Raw genomic sequence first — 26,499 nt, forward strand, 5'->3', positions numbered from 1 at the left:
AACTGCCTGCTACCCCTGTGCTAAACCAGCAAAAGTGTTGTGTACAGTTGAAGCCCTTTATGGCTTTGAGGAAGAAGGCAATGTCTTTCACAGAATTTTTGTTATTGGATAGAGAATGTTCATACATTGCATTTGAGAATCCTGTGTAAGTGCCAAACTAAGATCCATTTTGGCGAAGGAAGAAAATCCTTTTGTTTGCATTCCAAGACAGCCTGAGTGTGTTCAAACTGTCAAATGTTGTAGTGTTTTCCACTGTTAGAAATGTGATGTACTTCACAGTTTCCTTATAGAAATATTAATATAAAACTTAAATATTTACATGCAGTATTTGAGTAAGAGGAGATATGTAGGACTATTACACAGAGCAGATTGTAGATTTTTCTCCAGAAAATTGTGTTACTGACAGAATGAATAATAAATAATATAATTTCCATCGCATCCAGGGAAAACATACTGTATATGCCGTAGGGTGACTGTCAAAAACTCAGATTATTTTTTGAGAAATTCTGTTGCTAATATTGGTTGTTGTTGCTGTTTTTTAAGTAGCATGCTCTGTCAGTATAAAAGAAGGCAAGAATTTAGGCATGAGAGAAAAAATTAGTCAAAATCTTAAGAAATGTTAATAATAACAATTTGCAAGTAGTCATGAGACTTCGATATTTGAAATTAGAACTACAGGATATTAAACAGAAGCCATAGAATAACTAATATTTCTTCTTAATATACTAAAAACTGAGATTGCCAAAGCACATTTGTAATTGTTCAAATGATTGAGAAGTTATTTTACTGTAAGTGTAAATGTTTTAAACAAAACTAGAAGACCTCCACTGAAATAACTGTATACACATTCTCTCAAATGCTAAAATGGCTAATAGACCAAGTATAGCTGTAGCTGTTTAGGGTTTGGGGCAGAAGGATAGGAGCAGACAGAAATCATTAATTTTGTAAATTTTGTAAAAATACTAAGAACCATTGAGAAAAAAAAAACTGTCTCATGGATCACACTCTTATTTTGTTAAAGATGTTTCACATTTTCTTCTTTCCTGTCTCTTACATATTCTTCAGGTATATTGTGGAATAGTTGTGACTGAAAATCTGCTCTGTAAAATTTTTTACAATGGACTGCACTTACAAGTTTGTGTGCATAATTGGCAAGGTAAAAAAAAAAGTATCAAGGAAGCCATTGTAAAAATAGAAACATTATAGCAATCTGTTATGCTCCTTGTTTACAACTCATCTGACATGAGGCTACTAAGGATTATTACATGTAACAATTAAATTTTGATTAGGATAGAGATATGTACAAAAATACTAAAATATTCCTCTTCCTACCTGAAAGTAAAGTACCCTATGATTTTATTTCCAAAATATTTTGTAAATTTAAAATGTTAGAAAATGTAGACTTTCAATTTGTTTGTGTTTATTTTACAGTATTAATACTTATTACGGTTAAGGGCATGTTACTCTCCCCAACTTCTAACCTTTAGAGAAGAAAGGGAGAGAGAAAACTGTTACTGGCTTTCTGACAATGGCAGGGAGTGTGTTAAACCAGTGTAAAATTCAATTAAACTGTCTAGCCAGGTTTTTGAAGCTGAAATGCAGACCCTTTCAGTTAAGCTTCTTATTTTCCTGTGACCGACACCGGTGGATACTGTGTTATGCCAAAACCAACAGGCTGTAAAGCACCTTGTTTCATGCTCCTAGCTGATCAATATTTTTATTTTCCAGGCTTGCCCAGAAATATGGAGGCAGTATCACCTAACAGTAAGTAGAAACACCTTTTTTATTTTCTTCTACACCCAGTCTATTTACTCTTCTGTGAACTGCTGACCATAAAATATAGACAAGTATCTTCTGCAAGAAGATAATAAACATCTGAAGAGTTTTTGAACTGAAAAATGCAAAAAAACACTGTCAGTATTTTTTAAACATCTTTAGAACTTCTGATTTAGTTTTAATACTATAACCATTAAATTAGTGTTGCAGCACACTGTCCTTTCAGTGACCACATTTACTGTACACATATTAAGAAGGTTAAATTTTAATTTGAGATACATAGCGGAAGCAATAGTCCCATCTCACATATCCCAGATCCTGTTAACTAATCACTATATATGACAAAACTTTTTTTTTAAAAGAACAAAAGCAATCTTAGTCAGAGTAGAGACGTTAATTTTAGAAATACACGTTATAAAGTTTTGTAGATAATTTCTAATGGGGAAGAAAATAGTTGTAACTTCTTCTTTAGCCTCTACTAGTTGATCTTGAATCATTTAAACAACAAAATTAAATTTACAGAACTGTACCAGTGTATTATTACCAGTGTAATATTAGAGCTTTTTCCTCAAATGTAAAATAGAGATAAAAATAAAACAAAAGGCTTGTATTGAGACCTGGGACAATATTTAACTGGTCAAGACAACCATGGATTTGTATCACAAAGCTTGAGTGTATTCATTTTTGAAACTATTATACATAAAAATGTCCTTGAAGATGAGGGGTTTTGTTATTCAGCTGTTGTTTACTGTCAGAACTATCCAAACCAGGGTTATATATGTTTAACTCTTGTAGTTAAATGTTATAGTAGATGTTATATGTACAAGGCAAAGTAGTAAAGTTTGTCCAAAACTTTTCATTTCTATTCCTTGGTGTAGATTTTTCCTATTAAGTAATAAATGTTAGATGTACTTTATAATCTGTCACCTCCACCACTTCATCACGCTCTTTTTTCTGTTTTTGTTTCTAAATTTAATTTTTATGAAAACTCTGTGCTAAAAACTTCCTGTTTGTCTTTTCTTATTTAATGATTTTAAAATAAAGATCTGCTTTGGAAATCCTCTGCTCTCTCTGAGCAGTTACTTTTGTCTCAAACAGAGTTGGTATAGACTTTGTAAAAAGAATATGAGCATTCAGTCACTATTTCTGTTTGTTTTTTTAAAAATGCATGAAGGAAAACGGTAACTTTTATCCTTTATTATAATCCCCAAGAGTGTGGGTAGAAATGATTTCTGAAAGGTTTAGGATATTTGGAATCTAATAATTAGATAAACATATTAGGTGAAGTAATACGATGAATTATATTTTTTTACTGGGCTGTAAGATTTAATTTTAGTCTTGCTTGCCATTGAAAATTCCTCAAAAAACGAGTTATAATCAATACTTCAAAATATTTTTTTTTTAAGTGCGAAGGAGCTGAAACCTGATTCTTCCAAGGAGTTAGTATGAGGTAGAAAATTTTAGTAGTGAATTCTGTAGGTGTTCTGAGTTTACACTTTACTTAGTGTAAAACTAACAACATTTGTCAGAACAAGCTCTACTTAGAAAATGGAATAGTTATGAATACAAGTTTATTAATAAAAGTCTCAATTTGGAGTTTTTAGTGCTTTTCAGAGACTATTCTGAAATGTGGTTAAATATAGTCACACCATGATAAATTTAGTTTCTCATTTCACGTTAAAGGAATTTTTGTTTACAGTAAACTCCAGATTATCTGCCAATAATCCAGATTTCTGATATTTGGGAAATACTTTGAATTTACCCATTTTTGTCTTGGGAAAACTAATTTTGACTCAATTCAAGTTACAATCGGATTAAAACTAGAGTTTCAAAATTTGAGTGGTAAAAGACATACTTGATATTTAAAATGTAATACCACAATAAACCATATTATCTGAGCTGTTTAAATGTTTGAGCCCCAGCTTTTATTTTTCCATTTAAGTATGCTCTTTGACACCTAAAGCAGAAAAGAAGTAGATAGTGTTCATTGCAGGAATCTAAATTTCTGAATAGAATAATGTGTATTGTATATTTTTTATAGAATTGTAACTAGAAAGTAGTTTTACTGTCATATCAGCATAGTGGTATTTCAATAAAGAAATTATTTTAAAATTTCCCTAGTTTCGAGCAAATATTTCTGTGCAAATGGGGCAACTGTTTAATGAAAAATCAAAGAATTGAAAAAGTACTATTATGGCTCTTACTTTGCTGTATAGGAAACCTGACTATAGCATACAGACTAAGACTAAAATGAATTTTTTCTATGCTTTAACCATAGACTCAACTAGATTTAAATTGATTTTGGTAAACTGATTGTGAGTATCACACATACAGGTACCTATGTGCACAAATAAAACAATGCATTCATGTTTGTAATAAAAGAGCTCTTTTATCATATTATTTTAAAACGGCCATTACAAAGTCTGTCTAAATGCTTGTGCATTTAAAGTATTCTTAGTTAATAACTGTGAATGCTTGTTAAAAACAACAGGGTCTAATACTTTCTCTTTGTGAAGCTTTTGGTGATTTTATTCGTTGTCTGGCTCTTTCCTAAGAGATGGACTGCCATCTATTGACTCCTTATAGCCCCTGCACTGAAACATAGATTTACTAGGAACAATGACTAAATAATAAATCCATTCTGCTGTTATGGATAGTAGTTGGTTTTTGTTTACACTGGTATGGTGACAAATTTTGGCACATTACAAATACTTTGTAATACGGGCAGAAATGTCTTGTTCTAACCAAAATTGACTGCAAGTACAAGAAATCTTATGAGCAGTTGAAATGGCAAAAAGGATTATAAGCAGATTATTTTAATTTGTTCTTTGATAGAAAAAAGATAATCATATTGTATTCAATGAAGCTTAAATTTAAAGGCTCTGTGATAATCAAAGCTTTATAACTGGATGAAGTTAGTTTCTTTAAACTTGTTCTTTCAACTCTGTTAACTAAAATTATTCTGCAAAAACCAATCAAAGTCAGCAGAAGAATCCAATTCCCACTGTGTGTTAAAATAATATTTAATAACCTCTTTAAGATGGTGATTTAAAACTTCTGCAAATTATTTTCATTGTGTCTGCTCTCTATATATTTCTCCTTTATCAGAAAAGGAAAATAACCTTTTGTGAAAACCTATTTTATGTTTTCCGTCCTATAGATGTCTATTTGCAATAAATAGATTTTATACCAGCTTACGTTTATCAAAGAGTTTATTATCAATTCAAAAAAAAAAAAAAAAAGGACTTAATCTGCAGATCTAGGATAACAGTTTTGATCATAGCTTGGTAACATGTAAATAATAATAAGTGTTGTAATTTTTTCACAGACAAGGAATTTGAAGGTATTATAAAACACTTTGTTCTAGGTTATTAGAAAGCTTAGCTTATAACTTTGCTTTTCTAAGTACCAGGTGCTCCACAAACCGAGAAAAAATATGGCCTTTGCTTCAAAGAACATGCCATCATGCCCCTTTTTCTTGCATGTTAAGGATTTTAGAGATGCTCATAGTAGCGCTTTTTCATACTCAGAATCTTTGACTCTTTTTCTTTTCCTCGTCTTTTCAAATTTCAACTGTAAATGTAGATGCAATTATTAATTTTTTTGTACTCAACTACAATCCAGTTTATAGCCCTTTGTTTGCAAAAAAAGGTCAGTGGATAGGCTTTTGTGATTAAGGTACCTTAGTTTACAGCTTTCATTTGCTCAGTTTTGCAGTTTATTCTTAAAAAATATTTTTAAAAAGTATCCCTCTGTGTTTGATTTGATATCTGATCGCCTACCTTTTTTCTTGTAGCAGCTCCCATTTTAAGTAAATCTTTGCATGTTGGAGGTAAAAAATAAATCTACCATCCCCTAACCTCCAGTGTTCATTGTGGATTATATGGTTGTGAATTCTGTAAAGCAAAGCTTTTCTGAAGTTCTGGAAAATGTATAACTAAATATAGCAATGCCTTAAATAGCAACAACACATGAGTCTTGGTAAATAGAAGGAGTTGGAACTGACATTATGTGGGAGCATCTTTTAATGGAAGAAAGTTTGTTTAAATGCTGTACATACAGCTGTGAATGAGACCTTGGGTCCAGACTAAGTACCATTCTGTAGGTAGTTCCATGGTTTTAGCATTTTAGGTACTTGATAAAATTGATGATAGGTATTGTGGTGTTTTAAGTGAACACTCAAATTTCAGCCCAACAGATGACATCACTGGAAAATAAAAAGGAAAAATACTAATCTGTGTTTTCTTTAAGTTCCAAAACTGTACGCTGTGTGTTCTTCCATATGAATCTAGCTGAAGTGCGACTTTTTTTTTTTTTTCTGTATTTTGATAGTTGCTAAGGGTGCTGAGAAAAGGTCAAAATGGCCCCCTCGATACATCGATATAAAATAAAATATGACTGACTTCCCATCTATGCCATACTGTTTCATAATTCAGAGGGATTAATAGTATGCAGAATTGAATATAGCAGATCCAGCTCAAGAGTGAAATGTAGATACAATAACCAGATAGATAGAAATTAGTGTTGCAAATATTAGTGTGTTCTTCAATAAATATATAAAGATTAATGAAATTCCATTCTGATATTGGACAGAGCAGAATTTCTATTTTTTTATGCTTCTCAAAATATATGCATATGTTAAAAAACAAATCCTACTCTTTTTAGGTTGTTTCTTTCAGTAATGATTGCTCGTTTTTAATAACCTCTTCATCCCCTTGTACTAACTATTCTGGCAGTAAGAACCCCTTCCCCCATCTCCTGTCTTCACTAGTCACATTTATTTAAAAACTCCTAGGCCAAGATGGCCACCAACAGAGTTTTACAACCATCAGAATTTTTAACTAGCAGAAGCTATCATTTAACATGCTTTTTGACAGTTTGTTAATCTTACTTTTAATCCACTTACATAAAAAAAGGTGAAACAGGAATTGGCTGTTTTGGCCTCTACACATAAAAGACATGAAGGGACAATACATCTTTTGTGTTTAAATTTTGCGCTCAGATTTCTTTGTATGCCATTATTAAAATTTCTCAGGGCCTGACACTTTTTTTTGAAGGAAAAATATAAGCAGTGTTGCTTAAAGTCAATTTAAAGCCTTTAAGAGGTGACTTTCAGAAAGAGAACATTTAAAATATGGCTCCAGTGAAAAATTTGTTTTCTAGAGAAAAAAGTAAGTTTTGTGCAGGCAAAGGATGAGCTTAGAAGAATTTTAAAGAAGAGATTAAACCTCACTTTAGGGTTAGGGATGGAAATGTTGCAGTGGCTTTGAACATGGCTACAATGTCAGCTCTTCTAGTCTTACATGAAGTAAGATTGTCAGACCACTAGATTGTCACATTTATGTTAATTATATTGGATTTCATCATTTGAGCAGTTTGTCTGTAGGTGTTTTAAAATTATTTTTAGTAATTTACCTTTCAGTAAGGTAGACCATTAGACAGAGGTCTTTCCCAAATTTTTACATTAAAATTTTATTTAGAATATTAAAAGAAAAACAGATAGCTTCAGTAACGTTGTATAAATACATAATGTGTACAAAAATATACTATCTAGAGTTTGTCTTTTCAGGAAAATGATGGATCTTAGCTAATACATCTACGCACCTATGCATGCCGAATAATCGTTTTTTTTATTTGCTGGTAAAGTTGAAATAGAAAGTTCAAATGGCTTACCTATAAATTGTCCCCATGTCTTTGCACTTACACGTATTTTCATGGTAAAAAGTTAAGGTTTTGTGGTACTTCTCTATTGCTAAGGACAGATCCTTAACTGGTATATATTATTATATCACAGAGTTGCAGTAATTACCCCGGTTAAGCATTTGGCCCTTGCCACATTAGACAACAAAGTTAAAATGCCTCTTAAGAATTCTAGGCTCCTACACGGACCTTCAGAAGCTATTTCAGATGGACTATATAATCTTCCAGCAACCAAATAAGCAACTGTCACCTACCTTAATCATTTAAACATGGTAGTTTCTTCCTGCTTCTTCTCCCTAATATTTTCTCTGTCTCTTGCTCTTCCCCATCTCTCTCCCCAGACAATTAAATGAATGGTAGTTTTACATTGAGGGTTAAAGAGCGCTTACACTTTGACCAGAAATTGTATTGTGATATATAATTGGAAATCCAGGCGTTGGGGGAAGTAGAAAGCTTGACTGATTGAACCAAGTCATCTCCATTTCTCTAATTTGGGGATTCCAAATACAGTACCCTCTTCAAAAAGTTCATCTTTGATAAATGGCATCCTTCAGAGAATCTCTTACTTCCATGTGTACATTACAGTTATTTAAGGAACTTTGTATTTTCTATAAAAACAATAGGTTTTGGTCCTGCCTATAAATGGGAAAAGAAAGAGAAGAAAAGGGAATGGAAATTAAAACTTATGTGTTTTAATATTCTGTATGTTTAAATCTGTAGCTAGTTGGTTAACTAACTCCAGAGTACTCCAGAGAAATTGTTTGTGTAACATACATTATTTGTGTATCATGTAACATTTTTCATCTGCTGTGACACTTACTAGTGGCAAGATGTGCCCACAACTGGAGAAAGAATGATAAAAACCACCCACACAAATTTGTTGGCAGGAATTGCTCTATTCTCAACATATTATATTCTTTCTTTGCCCAACATATATTATTTGTGTGATATGCCAGAACTGTAGTTAATTAAACAGAAAACGGGATAACCATGGGAAGATTTTTGCTGAAATGTCTGCCCATCATATAAATAAGTGCTAAAAGAATTAACATGAATTTTTCCTTAATGCTTACACCTTAGATTTTTTATTCTTTTTCCTTTTATTTAATTTGAATAGATGGATTTATATGATCACGTACGTGATTCTATTATTTCAAGTATTAACCGTTTAAATAAGGAAAATAAGTTTCAAACTAGAATCAGATTTGGGATACATTTTCGAAACAGATTTCTATTTGAGGGGAAAAAAAACTATTTCTGGGAGGCTTTTCTGCAGTAAATTTTGTGTGTAAATATTCATATTAATGTATCTAAATTCCTGAAAATTATTCTTCTGAGCTTGATACAAAGATGTTTTTTCTCAATTTTGCTGGATCTTGGAGATCATTTCAAAATTTCCGCATGCAGGCAAAAATTATCTGCAGTCTATCAGATTTTTTAAATGTATAAAGAAGTACACTTTCATGTAGCTAATATAAAATGTGTTTTGCTGATTTTTTGTATTACAAAGTGGATTAAATATAAACTGTCAGCAGAACATAAATATCCACAAAATGCTTGTATGTTCATAACTATAAACAATGTTTTGCCTGTCAAATATCCACTCAATAGTTGTTTGTAAATTATATGCTTTAGTATTTTTTAAACTATTGCATTGTATCATGCAGATACTTTGCATGTTAAAATCCAGCAGACATTTAGCAATTACAGTATATTTGGCTCTACTGTGGTAGAAATATATATGATAGCTCATGTTCATTGTTAAAAGCTGTTAGTTTATCTTATCAATGATCCATTTATTAGGGAGCAGCTAAGCACTCAAACATGTTAGACCATAACTTTCTAAAGTTATGCTTGATCATGCTAATAATCTATGGATTAGGGTTCCCAAAAAGTATTCACTGATTTAATTCTGAGAGGGTCTATCATGTCAGTAATATTAACACATCTTGTTATGCCCTGTCATGTGAATAAAATTATCCTAGTTTTGGTTTCATATTTAAAAATATCAAACATAAAAGAAATTAAAAAGAATTAAAGGACTATATAGTGTGATGAAGAGTGTCAATCCGGCTTAAATAGATACTGTTTTAACTCAGTATTAGAAAAGTCTCAGAGTAGTGGTGATCTGTGGGATCATATATGCTATATTACCTATGTATAGCAAGGAGGAGATATTCACTTAGAATTTTTTGGCTTCTGTGGATCGAAGCTAGACTTTCAGCTTTAACTTATTTTTTGTATGTTAATTTTGTTTTAAATAACATTTATCAAATGCATTCCAAAAGCTATGAATGTAACACTCAAATACTTGCCTTGGTAGCACTTCAAATTGAAACAAACCATGATACCGCTGTCATTTGCTCATCTTTTCATCTCCAGCAGAATTTGATAAAACTTTTGTGAAACTTAATTTACTTTATAGTATGATCTGTATCTGACTTGAAGCAAAGGCATCTTTCATAACTGCCCCTTCTGTACTTTTGCAATACAGATCTACAGCACTGCTACTGCCTATTGTAAAGCAGTATTACGTGCAGGGGCATGGTTGAAGTTTTGATACTCTAGAGATATGAGGGAGGCAAGATTTACAGAAAGAGATACTATTTTAATAGTAGACCAGCTGATATAATTGGAAAAAAGGGACAGTAACTGCTTGGGGTCAGAGTTCCACAGAATCAACTTTGAGTCCAAAAGCTGCTTGTCTTTCTTTTTGTGCAGCTTACAGTTTATGTGCCCGTAGTAACTCCTCATCTTGTAGCTAACAGAAAATACTTCATGCATATACACTGTTTTATTTTGTTTCTTGACCATGCAATTAATTCTATTTCTAAAATATATTTGTACATTCCTTGGCACGTAAAAAAATAACTGGTGAGTGCTTGTGCATGGGCATGCACATGTATATACATAAAGAATTTCTCAGGACTGTGTGATAGTCCTGTAGTATTTTCTGCTTTAAAATTAATTACACTGGATTTGCACATTATATATAGTCTCTGTCTGGCTTCTTTTGATGGCAGGTGACAACCTGGTTAAATTAAATCTGCTTTTCTGATGACAGTGTGAGGGGGAAAGAGAGGGAAAATGGTTACACTGAGGTACTCTGAAATAGGTTTGGAAAAAACAGTTTTGATCAGTGAGGTATCTGTGTGACATGAGAGACGAGAAATTTGAAACATATTCTGATCCATTTTTATAAGCTGTAGACTATTCAGTGATTCAAGTCTTATTAAAGTGAAAACTGTTTATGGTATTCAGACTACTTAAAAAAAATAAGTGAGAGGTGGACTTAGAAAGGCTTGTGTTTTGATGGTTATATATATAGGTGATCAGACACTTCCTTAAGGTCATATTCTGGATGAATGTCATTGTTACAATTAGGTAAAAATAATTACACTAATACTGAATATATATGATGCTTTTAAATGGAGAATGCATGAAGAAAATGAAAAAATGATAAACAAGCATTAACACACAAAGTCAACATGTTGGTAATGTAAGGAAATCCAGTGCTACAGATTCAAGGCTAGGTGCTGTGAAGTTTGAAGAAGAAACTTGAATTTTTATTTGTTTAGAATGTATGCCAGTAAAAATCACATTTCTAACAGACTGATGCATCACTCTTGCAGCATCTCTTATACTCCAGCATTATGTTTTGCTTGTGTTTACTTTAATTTTAGCTGTGTACAGAAGTCACTTCAAAAGAAATATTTATTAAAAATTCTTCCTTAATAGAAAGTTATTTCAAATGTGGTACTTCCTTTTGCATCTGATAGTGAAAGGTGATTAGTACATGACATAAAGGTTAAAGAGAAAGAGGGAGAGAGAGAAAGGAAGCTGTAAATCATCTAGAATGACAGTAAAAATTAAAACCTTGGGGTTTGTTGGGCTCCCCAGTGTATTAGCTAATAAATAAAACCCTGCTTTAGTTCTGTTCATCTTCAGATTGTATAGGCTTTGCAAATGTTTGTGTTCAGATTAATTATAAATGTATGTGTAAGTATACATATACTTAGTGTCATGAGTGTGTGTATGTAATGTATGCCTGTATGTGTTCTCCATGTGCATATGTTTGTGTTTATAAAAACATTTGATAAATCTCCTAATAAACATGCAAATAAAATATACGTGGATCTCCATACATTGGTTTCCTCCTCCTCCTCCTTCTTCTGCCTCCCCCTCCATTGCTCCCACCTCCCCCACCCCACTTCAAAGCTTGTGGTCCTTTTTCCATCCTTGTACTAAAAGATTTCTTTGTAAGCCAGGCCATTTGTCCATCATTGTTTGGGGTCCAAACAGTGGTAAAATACCCTGTCACCGATCCAGAGTGTTGTGAATGGCAGCTTCTCTCTGGACAATTGGCGGTGGTGCCGAGAAATATTCCTGAGAGGATTATTTAACCTTTCAATTTAGGGGGCACAAAGCCTGGCTGATTAATGAACTTTCTGATGGGCGCTGATAAGCGGATCTATTTCTTTATTTCCTCTAAAAGTGATTCCTTCTCTGTCCCACATTACTATAATCTTAAACATAAAATGTGGCAAATAGATTAAAAAACAGCACTAAAGAGTTTATCTGGCTGGCAAACTGAAGGAGCTAAATTAAAATTGGTAATGAAAGCAGTGGCTGAGCCCTGTATATGGTTTTTAAATGCACTGTGTATTTTGAAGAGACTTATTCTCCAGCTTGCCTGGTAATGACTGCTTTTGGTGCATAGTCCAGGGCTGGCTTCTGTTATCCCCCCCAAAAAATGAGTTGTGTTATCTGGATGACTGCAGACACATATGCATCCCCCTTTCTCACTGCATGGGCAAACAAGGTCGATAGCATTACAAGGTATTTGTGGCAGTGCTTGTTTCAGTTTTCAGAGCTGCCAGTTTCCAGCTAGATTTGAATTACAAAAGAAGAAGCTGGCATGAAAATTGAAAGGGTTTATCGGCTAGTCTGAAGCCTCATAGCACATTGCTTATTTATGCAGTCCATTTGCACCAGGAAATGTAAAAAGGAAATACATTTTAAAAATAAGGTCATAAAGACCCAGATATGTTTAAGATGGCAAATAAAATATAGATACCTATAATATCTTTCCAGGAAACGATTTCACTTAATGTTGCACATTACTTCAGAGGACCATTTATGTTACTGTCATAAATTTGTGCATTTGTGTCACTATACAGATAGTCTCTGGGGATTAAGAAGGAAGTATTTGCTAACTTACTTTAAAATTAAAATAGAAGAAAGATAGGTTTGTAGTTTGAGAGCTACATCAGAAATAGTTGAAGTTTAATGCACCATCCTATTTTAATAACGTTTTGCATTCCATGTAAAATTAGCCATGGACGACTGGATAGATGCCACCACCTTTGGAGAAAATTGGGTTGCCTCTTAACCATGAAGATTTTGAAGCATTCAGGGAGTGTATTGTTATTATCCTTACTATCTTGCATATATTCATTTTCTATACTAACCAGAGATTTTTTGTTCATTTTTCAGAAAAGACTTCCTGAATTAATATTTTAGTATTTTGTCTTTGCTTAGAAGAGTATCAAAAGATTACATTCATTTCTTTTAAGTATATTATTTTGTACTTTTTGTCTCTTGCTCTAACCTTTTCACACAGTCATTTGTAGATGCTATTTGCATCTATTTAAAATGCATTATATAAATGTCTTATTTCTGTAGAAAACAACCACATCATAATGCTTGTACTGTGGACTGAACAAGTTACATTCCTTCTTCTAGGAAAGACTTTGCTTTTTCAGACTATGTAATCAAAAAATAATACTCTGTCCATTGATTCATGATTTAATGTGTATCATTTACTTAAAAAAAAAAAACACTCCAAAATTCTGAGTAGTTCACTATTTTCTTGGTTAATTCACTGTGTTTAGTTCATAGCCACGGGGGTGGGAAAGAATGCTGTAAACACATTTAGTAAACTGAATTACTAGGTGTAATTTGTAGTAAGAGGCTGAGGTGAAATTTAAAAAAGAATAGTTCAGTTTTTGGGAGACATCCACAACTACTTTTGGAAAAACAATTTTTTTTAGGTGGATGAAGAAATGAAGAAATAAAATTCGGTAAAGAAATTATCCTATTCAAAATTCATTACAGTTTGGGGGTTTAAAAGTCAAAATATTAAATTTGTTTGTTTCTCATATTTTAGCATGCATCAAGCTCAGTATATTTCTTTCATGAATTTTCATAAGGATTTTTACTACGTAGCGTGTGTGGCTTTAATGATGCAATCACCTGATAGACTAGGAAGACTCCAAAGGAGACGTTACGGTCTGTTGTGTACATAATACTTGTTTCAAAAATCTGCCTAATTAAGGAATTGCCCAATGGAGTGCAAGTCTACCGGGTGCATGACATGGTTAAAGAAAATAACAACAACAAAAACCCTCAGTATAATTACAGTATTACAAGATATCTTATATTGGTAATTTTGAATATAAGAGAATGATGCTTACCTACCATTGTGTCAGCTAAAATGCAAGTAGACTATGATAATTTGTAAGGGGAAAATAAATTTGTATTTTCAGTGATACGGTTGTTTTGACCATTTCCCTGTCCAACTCTAGTGACACCTGCAGTGTGTGATGATTCACTTGATGATCATCTTTCAGTGGCTCAAGAAACTGGTAAAACATCACTGCTAATGACTTTTCGTCCCAGCCTTCTGTCTTGTTTGTCTCAGTGAGTTGTACAAAAAAGACTAACCTGCATGCAAAACTCTTCCATTGGTTTTGATGGGCACTTTGTTAGAACAAGGAGCACCCCAGATCATCTGTTTGGTTTGTGTAGGGTTTTTTTTCCTGTCTCCTTCTTTAATCCGTAATTTAATTATTTAGTGCTAGAGTACAACAAAGAATAATAGTAAAAGTGAATTGATAGAATAGGTGTGAACATAGCAGTTAATACAGTGGATCAGAAGAAATAACTGTCTCTTCCCAGCATGAGAGAATAGTAGTGAATGACTTAGAGGTGGTATGAGTAGCTTTACATTAGGCAATCCTAGGATGTACTCTGTACAGAATTTGCCAAATTGCTATGTCACATGCTAAAATGGAGTTACCTAGAATATTGTTTGGTTTAACCAAAAAAAAAAATCAGTGCAAGCCTTAATCACAGGCAGTGTGAGAGATGGTATAAACTGACTGATATACGAAGGCCATGACCTTGGTTTTGTCTGAATATGAGACTCTGGTAGGCACTTTTCCATTTTTCTTAGTTGTCAGAATAGTTTCACTGCCTACGTATGGTGAAAGGTTTTTTTTTTAAAGGTACTTCATCTATCAGGCTGGATCAATTGCATCTTTGCAACTTATTAGAGAGGACACTTTGCACAGGTCAAGTTCAAACTACATTTGATTGTTACTGAAGTTGGATTTGTGTCTTTGGGTAAGTTTGAATCATGAAGTATGCTTTACCTTAAGAGTCAACTCATATGCGTAGCTGTGAAATACGTTTGTCAAATATGAGCAGTTTGATTTGCAGAGAAGAATCTCTCTCTGGTTCTCTGCACTATCGAGGTCTACACATTGTATAATATAAAGGAGCAGAAAATACACAAAAATGGAGATGAGAAGATTTTCTTTAGTAAAAGATTGCAGATCCTAAGTAGTAATGAGCTTCATAAAAGCAAGCCCTCATTGGATCAAAGTCAGTTTAGATAAGGGCAGTTCAAGGTCACAGAGGGAGCTGCCCAGCAGGACCATTTGCATAAAAAATTACTGACAGAAATAGGCCAGTGAGGCAGCCCTGGCATTTTGATCTCTTGGCCTTTGTCATGGAGATTCCTAGTTGAGAAGGGAAGAAGGCCAGTGTCCCAGATAATGATTAACTGTTTTAATGGCATTCATTCATTCATTCCACACTAACTACTCATGCAGAAAAAAGGGTTATGTAAAATGACATTAGAAGAAAAATCATTTGTAATCGTTGCATCAGGCTGCACTTTGAGGAGACATTAGGAGTAAATCCATGGCGTGGTAGGCTTATGCTTTATCTTCTGATATTTACTGAGTTTACTGGTGCATGAAAAGCTTTCAGCAAGAATAGCAGATGGGATGGACCTTTCATAGTTAATGCTATCTACCAGGTTATTACTTCTATATATTGATAGTGAAGTAATCTCCAAGATATCACCCTACAAATATAGATTATTTAAATGTTTGTAACAAAAAAAAACTATAACATAGAGAAGCTACGTTCATGAATAGTTTATTTTGTACCCATATGGCTGGAGTCTTTAGATGCTTTTTTAAGCCTTAAATAATAAGAAAACAGAGGGTTTATGAAATACAGGTTTCATTTTTGTTTGGCTTTGGAGAGAAGTAAAGTTATGTAGAGTTGTAATCTGACCTGTAAGTATTCAGTTTAAATGTGACCTTTTCTATTAGCTAAACAAAAGGAAATGTCATGGTGGTGATTGGGTATGGGGGAGCTGGCTTGGGAGGGAATGCAGAGCAGGAGAGGTTGGGGTCACATCCCTAATAAGACTCTTAAAGATTCTTGTACACTAGAACAGGAAAACCTTATTATCTTTGTTTTTCTACCAACTGAGTTCTTATGTGAAATTGTTTCCTGATAAGGTAAAGGTTTTCAGATTGCACTCCTCTTCTATTAGTGAGATTAGGTACTATAGTTAAAAGATAACATAGAGATAACACTTTGTAGTGCCATTAAATTTTCAGCTTGCTACATGAATCTCTCTTAGCAGCTAAAAACTTTATATGTTCAATAGTGAAAAATACACCAGCCACAGAATGTCGAGCATAATTTATTAGTTAGGTGAGTTATTCTTGTCTTCTGCTGTATGTTTAACTTCTGGATTAGAATGAGACACCTACTGAAGGAGTTTTTAAATGCTGTTTGCTTACTAATTTAGCCATATAAATCACTATAGTGCTCTGGTGAGCATGCTCAATTTCATGTCAGCATCCGTCTGGCTGGCATTTATTTTCAAAGTCCAATTGAAAATAGTGGAAGATGTTATTTATCTTTTTTATAAAAAGTAAGTGCCCAGAACTCAAGGTACATTTTAATAGAGTTTCAAAACAAGAACACTGATAATAGCCTAAATCATAATTGCTCAAGTCAGGGGGGTACCATTCAATAGAGGAAGGTATAAAACTCTTCAGTAGGCATTTTAGCAAACTACTTTGGAATTAAAATGATTGTGTCTCTGGCATAACACCTTTTTTTGTAACTATATGTTCTCATTACGCTGCACCTTACAAAGACCAAATAATATAATCATATCATTTTCAAAGTGAAGTTATGGTTCATTTTAAGGCCTAGCTGGCATAATAACAGAATTGTAGCATAATGCTCTTGATTCTCTTGACAGCTGTATTATACTAGCATGCTAGATGCAGAGTTTTCTAGCAGACAAGAGCTGACTGAAGATAGTGACCTGTTGGGGTTTTGTAGCAGCATCACAGTGTGGGCTTCCATTGGAATCAGCTTTGAAAACAGATTTAATACATGTAAAATTCTGTGTGATGGGAGGCAGACGAAAGTATCATTTGTAGGATTTATTTCTGCTTTCAGGAGCCATATCCAAAGTGGAGGTGATTCTATGGCTGAAGACTACACATCTCTCATGTTCAAAACTAATCAGAATAGAGATGATTCTACCAGTAAATCAAACCCACAGATTTTTGCCTGAAGAGATTATGCAAATGTTTTTGTGCATTCTTTTTTCTTGTCTGCTCTATGTGTTTATGATAAAAAGTATAAGTGAAAAACTAAGATAGCTTAATAAATGACTTACACAGTACTGTTAGATGAAGATGAGGAGCTCTCATTGTAAGGCAGGGATGAGAAATATACAAATTATTGGATTTTTTATTATTATTATTTCCCTGTTTCCCCCCACTTTTGTCAAAAATCATTCTGGTTTTTGTGCCATTTATCGCTCAATGTGTCACTCTTGTTAAGTCTTCCTTCACCCTCCTTTCTGGTGAGTGAGAGTGAATTTAGTAAAATGAATCTGAAACACACATTTAAACCCATAGCTGAAGGGAGTTCAAAATAAGGTGACTCTGCAAGTGTGATCAGATTCATAAAAAAATAGTTGTGGAAGAATTCTGTGGTTTCTGCATATTTTACAGGCATTGTGGTCATTCTTCTGGAGACTATGCAGGAAAAGACAGTGGGTTTAGTAGTACATGAACATGATGAGAAAAATTTAAAGAAAAAAAAAATTCCTATAATGAGTTTTACAAAATATTACTAATTTCTTTGAAATCTAGGGCATTCTTCTGTGCTTTTTTAGAGTCAATGAGAAGGAAATGCATGGAACTCTAAAAGTAATAGGTTGCTCTTTTGCCCTGGTGTTTTTTAGCCACAATTGATACATCCCTTGTTTGAAGCTGTACCAACTCTTACTAGACGTGGGCTCCCCTGTAGTTATCCAGTGAACAAATGTTTACATGTGTGTGAAAAATAAAAGCATACACATATGCTCACATATTCCATCTATTAGCTTTAAACGTGAAAAAAAAATTTGCCTGTTCCACTGATTTCAGTGGAGTGTGCTAAATCTTTCTTTGTATTATATAAACCTAAAGAATATTTTGAATTTGAACAGCTAAACACCATACTGTACTTTTCTGTTCAAAGCAGAATCATATCCTCCAATTGTCTTGAAAAGATTGGCAGGTTCTTCTTTAGTGAATATTTTTCCTGAGATTATTTTTGGAAGTGGATGTAGGTTTGGGAATGTGGTAGGTGAAGGTTTTGTATCTCTGTCTGATCTTTGCCATATTGCTTTAAGTGAACACTGCTGGGAGGGACTAGTTTAGCAATACACAAATGTGCCTATCCAGCTGGTGGATGTAATATCTGATGGCCCTGTCTGTCCCCTGGGGATAGTGGGGCATCTGTGAAAGGAGGGAGGGGACTGGGAGAAAAGGAGGAGGAAAGAGAGATAAATCAGCAGCCTATTTTCTTGTATTCAGAGCTGAAATAAAATAGCCAGGTGGAATAGATACTGAGGTTGCATCTTCCTACCTCATTTATGTTGCTCAGGGTTTAATTTGCTCTGCAAGATTACAGTAACCTGAGCAAGTCGCATCTTTTTCAAATGTAATATTCCAGCAGCAAGGAGGAATATATTGATTTAAGCATAATAAAATTATATTTATGTAATTTTAATTTATTTTTAATTCAGCATTCAGAAAACTGCCACACCTAATTCTTACCAATTTCCATCTTTCAGACAAAACCAGGACCAATAAAGAGGGCTAGTTCTCACTTCGAGCACTCTGCTTTAGTGTACTGCTACAACTGTTCCCGGGAAGGACATTTTGGATACGTAAGTCTTAGTAATCTCTGCTTCAATGTTGAATATATCCAGGGTGTACAAATTCTCATCTCTGCAATGGTCTGTGGCTGGAGAAAAGAGCTGAAAGAATCATGCTAGTGCTATAAAAAGAGCCGCTCTAATGGAATGTTTGTGAATTTGCAGCATTGATAGAATCATTGGAGGCCGGTTAAAGTGATCTCACCCATCTAATTTAAAAATTACTTAAAAAAAAATTACTGTCTCAGCTTGGCAGATTTGTTGATTTGTTTTTTAAAACCTAAGTTAAAATGAGACTGTCTCTGAGAGAGAATATTCATTGTAAGATAGACAGTTGCTGAACAGACCTCTTTTTTCTCCATTTTTCCTGTGGTTCATGGGATGAAATATTAGGGCATTGCTGTCATTTTCAACATTGTATAAATTCTTTCACCACAATCAGCCTGACTGGAATTTCTGTTTGTTCAGACTATAACTGATGAAATCTGTTTAGGAATTCTCCATTTCCCTGCTTTAGAGGATCATTATTTCTAACTTCTTATTTTAATTCATCACCTGAATTAAGTTAAACCTCATCCTTCCTAATAGTACAAACCTTGGTGATGATGAACACTGTAAGCCTTAAGTGGTTTCAATAAAATTTGGAGGTGTCTTGCACCCTGTAGTATTGAGTATTGGTGTTTGTCTTGATTGCTAGCCTCCTGTCATGACGAGTGCAGCCCTGTACCTGCAAAGATCTAAAACAAGCAAATGTTAGGTGTTTATTTTTTTTAATGGAGTAAGTCTAAGAACCACCAATATTCTAGAAAATGAGTTACTTATGCACTGAATGGGTTACAGTTATTTTTTTGTACAGCTTAGAGAGAGCAAATTCCCAATAAATTCCTTCCTTCCTTTCCTGCCTGTTCTGTATGTATACTCTTCTAACTACTGAAGTTGTGTCATTAAAGCTTGCTGCTGTTTTTAACCTTGCTGTTAGAAAAGGGAATGTGCATTCCTAAATACTTAATCTATGTGGGGAATAGTAGGACAGGTAGGGCAGTTTGTTTCTCTTGGCAGAGCTAAAAAATGAAGGGAAGAGTTTTAAAACTAAACTTTCCTTGCAGTCAAATTAAGATTTCTCTGAATAGTGCATTGTGGCTATGGTGTACCTGCTACTACATTCTGGACACATTGCAGCCTTGACAGGTGGGTTGGAAGGCCCATGAAATAAGCAGCTATTACAGACCTCATAATGCTACCTAAGAGAGGAATGTCTGTGAGCAGCCTAGTGTTATTTGTAGGCGCTGTAGGCACTACAGGCGCTACTGTGGCAATAGTAGAAGAGTCTGAATCTTAGACTTAACGCGCAAGACATCTACCCAAGATATAGCTATACATCTGGTGACAGTGGGATACCTCAACACTTCAGTTATGTCATACCTTGTTCTATCCAGTGTTTGAGAACATAGTCAATAAAACCTTCAATGAGGAAAGCATTGAAACTGATTACATTTCTATAGACAAGCAGAATAAAGCCCATATGAGTAATATATAGATTACAATGAGCTTATAAAATAAAACTGAATTGAGAGGCTTGAACAAAAAATGAGAGTGATTGTTGACAATTCGTAAGGAACATTTTACTAAACTGTCAGAAAACAACATTCAAGGAAGGCAGCCACATGTGGTTAAAATTAAGGCTGCAGTAAAAATATTTAATAAAAACGTAGGAGGAGTTGATAGCAGTTACTCAGATGAAAAAGGTAGAAAAGGTATAAAAACAGTTAGGGACTAAAATGATTCACTAAAATGAAAACATTCTATAACTATCAGAGTTTAAGAAGATAAGATGTTGTTTTTCCTAGTGTACAAGGAGCACAAATAGCCTGAATAATGACTGAATGAGAATGGTAGAAGTCATTAATAACACAGAAGGGCAGAAATACTCAACAGATCTTTCTATATGCATATTGAAGAATATACATGTAATACATTTGGTTAGTATAATGATGATTGAATATTTGCCTTCAAAGCACTGAAGCACTTTTTCTGTTCAAAAATGGCCGAACAAATTAGACTAGAGGCCTGCATGCGCATCTTTATCATGATCCAGCTGGACTGGAAATATATTTGAGATTTGCAACTCTTAGCTAAGAAAACTGTGGTAATAATCACTATCCTTCATGCAATGGGCAGCCCTGTCAGAACTTGAAAGATCTTATAATTTAAAGAAAAGAAAGTTTAAAAAAAATTGTTAATCTGTAAAAATGACTTCCAATGATAAATGTCTCTAGCATTCCCTTCATATCAACATCTTAGCTTTCCTGTCTCTGTACCTCAGTATCCATGTGCCATTACCTCTATTAAACAGTTAAAGCAGTCAATAAATTGACCAACAAGAAAAGACTGAGATTGGTTTTGTATAAACTCATCTCAGTCAGTGCTTCTCACTGCAGTCTATCTCTTCTATGGTACCATTAAATCTAGCCAAGGAATACGTGAAATTCTATTTCTTTACTAAAGATCTAGGGAGACCATTCCAAAAAACTCAGGTAACAGCAAAAAAGTTGCTAAATCCAAGAGTTAACAGGTCCGGTTCTGGTTAGAAAGTCATTGTGGACCACTCACTGTTGTTTGCAGAAAAGGAAATAATTAAGCCATAAGCTGGCAAAGGTTCCAGCACCTGACAGTTCTACTTCCTGGATTTGGTGTATTATTTATTAAAACAATAGTATTTTTAAATCTAATGATGTCCATTAGAGAGTTTATAAAGAGAAGAAATTTATTTTCTTTAGTAGACTTCACATTTTATTCCTTTCGTAACACTGTCTTTCAGGATCCTAACAAAAACATGGTCATTTTAAGGGACATCCTTATCGGAAAGTTTAGAAATAAAAAGTTAATCAAGAACAGCCCATTGCATTGTGCAACTTGCAGCAGCAAGTTTTTAAGGCAGCAGGGATAAGGAAGTGGAGAGTAACTGCAGATGTGCCTTGCATTCACATCCCAATATGCCAATCAAACAGAAAATTTCTCCTGTGGGTTGATAGCAGACTATGCTTTCCATCCTCTGTGTGTTACCTCCAGTGCTAAAGAATGTCTCAAGAGTATTAAACAGAACAAAGTGTATGGCAATAGTGGCAGCTTACTTCAAAGGAAGGGATATAGAAAAGTGTGTTTTGGACACTGTTGACTTGATTTTTTCAATGCAGTGAAGTTAAAAAGAGGGAGAGAGGAGTGCTGATTTTGGTATCATGCATTTCATTCACTAAGGCTTTTCTGTCAGCATATTAACAAAATAAAAATTAGTGAAAGGTCCATGTGTCTGTAGAACAAGCCCTAGACTTAATGCAGCATCTGTGTAAGTTTCACAGGTATCAAACAATGATGAATGTGTCTTTGCATACTACTGTGTTAAGCAGATCCATGTTACTTTCAATAACCTATTTGACAATGTTTAGGGTTAATATTTTCTTTCATTTATTCCATATAGTCAGACAACGTTTTGTCCTGTCTAAAGGCCACTGTTAGATTTTGCTCATCTGAAACATAGGTGTTTGAAGTGTCATTTTTCTGTTGTGCTTCTCTGACCTCTTAAGTCTAAGGGAGTTAAATGGAGAAATTGAGGGAGGTAAGAGAGATTTCTTTGGGGGAAATGCTAGGTGTTTAAGCTGTTTAGCTGTAAAATCCAGTTGGCCTTCCTGGATATGCAGCTTAGAGAAGTGTCTGCTGAGAATGGCATAAGGTGAGGAGTAGACTTAAATGGCCCCTTCTAGGTCTCTTTCAGCCTGATATTGCAGTCATGAAAAGGCTGAAGTCCTGAGACTTAGGTAAATTTCAGCTACAACTTCCATTGTTTCTCTGCACTCCGTTGACTGTGTGGAGACAAGTTTTTTGTCATATAACTAGCAATACCTTTTTGGATGTCACCTCAGCTAATTACCTGATTCTTCACTTAATTTCAGCCAAACAAAGACCAAATGCAAGCTGAGAAATATGAAATACATATGAAATACATTTCTGATGTATTGTGTCTCTAAAAAAGAGAGAGGAGGAAATAGGATACGCAGGGAAAGGTAGTGCTAGAGGTACTGGATGGTAGAAGTATCAAATGCAGGAAAGAAAGCTGCTTAGCATGTGGTGTAGATGTCCAGGTGAGTGAAAGCTCCTAAGAGTTTTTACTACAAAGACCAGAGTTCATTAGATTTGGGCAACGTCCAAGGAGTGGAAAGGTTATACTGGGAAGCTAAACAGTTAACAAGCAATTTGCAAGGAAAACAAAGTATTAATTAATATCACATGGTACCCTGAAAAAGAACAGAATCCTACCAAGCATCACAAGTTTAGTTAGCCTGGCTCGCAAGGCATTGCTAAAACTTAATATGTACAATGCTGAATAAATTCACATTACTGGATCAAGTATTTGAGAAATAAACTTACATACTCATGATGTAAGCCGTTCAGAACCAGTCTGTTCCTCTGCCAACAGCCAGTGGTTGTGGTTCTCTTCTTCTTCCCCACAAATCTGATATGTTTGCGTGGCAAAATCTTCTGCAGGATTTGTTTTGGTTTTGTATCTGAGAGAAAATTGTATATGGTCAGACATACAACTCTGGCCTCAAATGAGCTGTGTGAGGAGGCGGCCGCCTCTAGCTACTCATCACTTACTTTCTTCTTCCCTTATTTTCTCCTCCTGCCCTTTGAGTCTGCCACCTTTCTACTCATAGAGTCCCCTCCAATGATCCAGGTTAAAAAAGTTCCTTTACATTAAGAAGTATTTGTCTTTTAAGAAGCCAGGACTACTGCCCATACAAGTAGTTGTGCTGGGAGACTGGAGGGGGCAGTAAGAAGCAGCTAAAGCAGGTAGTGGGAGAACCTGGCTCAGCTGCAGACAGAACAGCACTTCTCCTCAGATTCAGTTTGGCATTTGCATTGTATTTATTTACTGTTCACCTAATTCTAGTCCTCTGCTTTTATGAGTGCTACATATCTGTAATAATTGAGGGAAAATATGGAACACCTTCCATTTGCTGCAAGAGAACTGCAGTTTAGCTCATTTAATGTTTATGCGTTTCTCTGTGTACAGGAAGTATTATTGGAAATGAATAAAATTATGAATTAAATGAAAATAAAATAAATAAAAAATAAAATTATTAATTAAATGAATGAAATTATCAGTGTTTTAAGAATTGTTGGCCACATTCTCCATAGGTACAGATCAACGCTTGCTTTCAGTGGAGGAACCCTGATTTACACATACCGAGGATTCAGCCTGCAGAATCTGATACATTTTCTTTGCCCTAAAGTCATAATTCAACTACATCTAATGACTTGGAATGTGTTTTGCAGGAGTGCTCAGAGAGGCGGATGCATGGGAGTATTTTTCCTTCTTCTCCATTCATCTACTACTATGATGATGAATATGACATCAAGAGGAGAGCTAACAGACTAAAAAGAAAGGTTGCAGGTACAGTATGTTTTGAGAGATAGCTCTTGCCTGCCTCTCAGTTCTTTGGAATACTTTCTTCTATACTTGCTGCTTTTTGAAATATTGTAAGATTATTTTCTTGTGTTGGGAAAAGCTATAGGGATTTGAAAAGGTAGTCTAGGGTTAGTAAAAGATTTATGACTTTATCCGTTCCTGTCTATTTATTGTTTCAAAGACACTATATGGGCACTGTCAGATGTTTTCTTCCAAAAAGTCATTGATATTAAAATTCCTGTACACAGGCAGGAGGAGGATTAAACTGTAATTTGTTAGGCTTCTAGTCTGTAGACAAAAAACAAGCACTGTGAAAGAGTCTATAATCAGAGTAAACAAGTTGCTTAACTGACTCCATACCATAAGAAAATCTGTGATGGCTCAGACACTAGGTTTCATGTTCGTGGGTGAGTACTGAAATAAGCTGTCCTGTTTTACAGAACTACAAGAGGCTGGCCTTTTGCCAGTACAGTTAGAGAGCCCGTGGAAGAAAGAAAAACATGTGGAACACAGCCATAAGAAAAAGAAAAAGCCTTGGAAAGAACATGGTAAACATCATAAAGATGACAAGTGTCTCAAAAAGACTAAGAAGAAGTCCCGGGCAGATGAACCCAGAGCAAAGAAGCACAGAAATGATGCTGAAAGGGGTCATGGAATGGAGGAATTTCCTAGAGGGTGTAAAAAGCAGACATCGAAGGGTGGCAAAAAATGTCACAGGTCAGTTCTCCAGGCACATGGCAGCAAGACAGAATATGCCCAGGAGATTTTGGAAGCATCTAAAAGGAAGAAGAAAAGGAAAAAGCAGAAAGACAGTAGTCCCAATATTGATGAGAATTTATTCCTTATAAAACAGAGGAAAAAGAAATCTAAACAGAAATCCATCTGCTAATGGGGAAGTAGACAGCTAGCCATGTCATTTACTAGCTCTGCCTATTGTTTATTTTTATCCCTCTTTTAACACATACAATTTTGAATCCATTTCTGAATCCAGACTGGTGTGCCTAAGCACCAGTCATTAAATGAACTTCTGTCTCTGTTTCCGAAAGAGTATTCATGAACGTGGCATTGTTCACTTGATAGGAAGTATTTAATGTCCATGGGTGGAATGACTACATTTTTTTGGCAGTTCCAGGTTAGGCTGCAAGTTTCTTTTCTTTTCTTATAGTGGGGGAGGGGCCTTTGTTGGGTTTGGTAGGATTTTATTCCTTAACTGGTGAGATGTTCTTTTACCTATCAAAGTGGGAACTGCTGTTAGGCAAATATGATTCCTTTGCAGCTGAGATTAAAGGAGGACTTTCACATTAGGAGGAGTCAGGGTAGAGGAAAAGGAATGTAGATCTAAAATACATTCTGATCAGTTACTCAGCCCTCTCTGGAGTGCCAGGAAGCACTTTTTCATTTCTTTCCCTCTTGGAGGGTGTTGTGAATTTGTTATCTTGCACTTTGGGACATGATAGTCTTTTACCTTGCAATCTAATATGGTGGCATGGATCCGTCATGATCATTGCTACACCTTTCAGTATCAAGTGCAGATGAGCTCTGAGGGAGCCCAGTCCTTGTCTTTGCTGACTAGTAAACACAGCAGGAGAAATCAGTTAAGAAAATGGAACAGACACTCAAGTTTACATCTTGAATTAAATATATCTGTGTTTTCCATGGTGTGGAAGTTGTTTCTGAAGAAGAGAACTACGTAGCAAGATAGCAGAACATGAAAAATTTATTTGATTCCAGGCATACTGTGCTAAAATTTAATATTTTAATTTTTTTAAAGACAGTTATTTTTGTACTCTGGGATTAAACAATTATGTTGTTAAAAGCTTTCTAAGAATAAATGCTTGATCAAAGGAACAGCCCAAATAAAATTTCATTTTGGGGATATCCAAAACTGCAGATTTATTCTACATTTTCTTGCATTATCAAGCCGAACTATCAAAGAAAACACTGCTTTTCTGTCATGTGTTGAAATTACATCAACTCTAACAAAAGGTTTTCTATTTTTGAATAGGATATAGTCTATACTATAAATACTTTTTATAAAATGTGATTTATGCTATAAATGCTTTTAGTACAATAGAGATAGTAACTAACAGCATTTTTGCGTAAAGTCACGTGTCCTCTGTTAATTCTTCCTCAGAAAATGGCTTTAGCTACTGCTGTGTGTTGAAATTGGAAAGTGTTCGTAACCTCTGCAACTGTATGTATATCTAAGGAGGGAAAATCAGCAGAGTGTCTACACTAGTAA

The 26,499-nt window shown here is 34.5% G+C and overlaps 1 protein-coding gene across 5 annotated transcripts in view; it reads left to right on the plus strand.

Moving 5' to 3' along the window:
* Positions 1-26,124, plus strand: part of ZCCHC7 (zinc finger CCHC-type containing 7) — a 124,122-nt gene extending 97,998 nt beyond the window's left edge. For all 5 annotated transcript variants that reach the window (XM_067316009.1, XM_067316008.1, XM_067316010.1 and 2 more), the window contains 4 exons: positions 1,729-1,764; positions 18,710-18,805; positions 24,125-24,242; positions 24,698-26,124. In XM_067316009.1, the coding sequence (XP_067172110.1) occupies positions 1,729-1,764; positions 18,710-18,805; positions 24,125-24,242; positions 24,698-25,146 (699 nt within the window). In that variant the 3' untranslated portion in view covers positions 25,147-26,124. The remainder of the gene's footprint in view (positions 1-1,728; positions 1,765-18,709; positions 18,806-24,124; positions 24,243-24,697) is intronic.
* Positions 26,125-26,499: the final 375 nt, after the last annotated feature.

Source organism: Apteryx mantelli, chromosome Z (assembly GCF_036417845.1).
Source record: "Apteryx mantelli isolate bAptMan1 chromosome Z, bAptMan1.hap1, whole genome shotgun sequence".
Lineage (NCBI taxonomy): Eukaryota > Metazoa > Chordata > Aves > Apterygiformes > Apterygidae > Apteryx > Apteryx mantelli.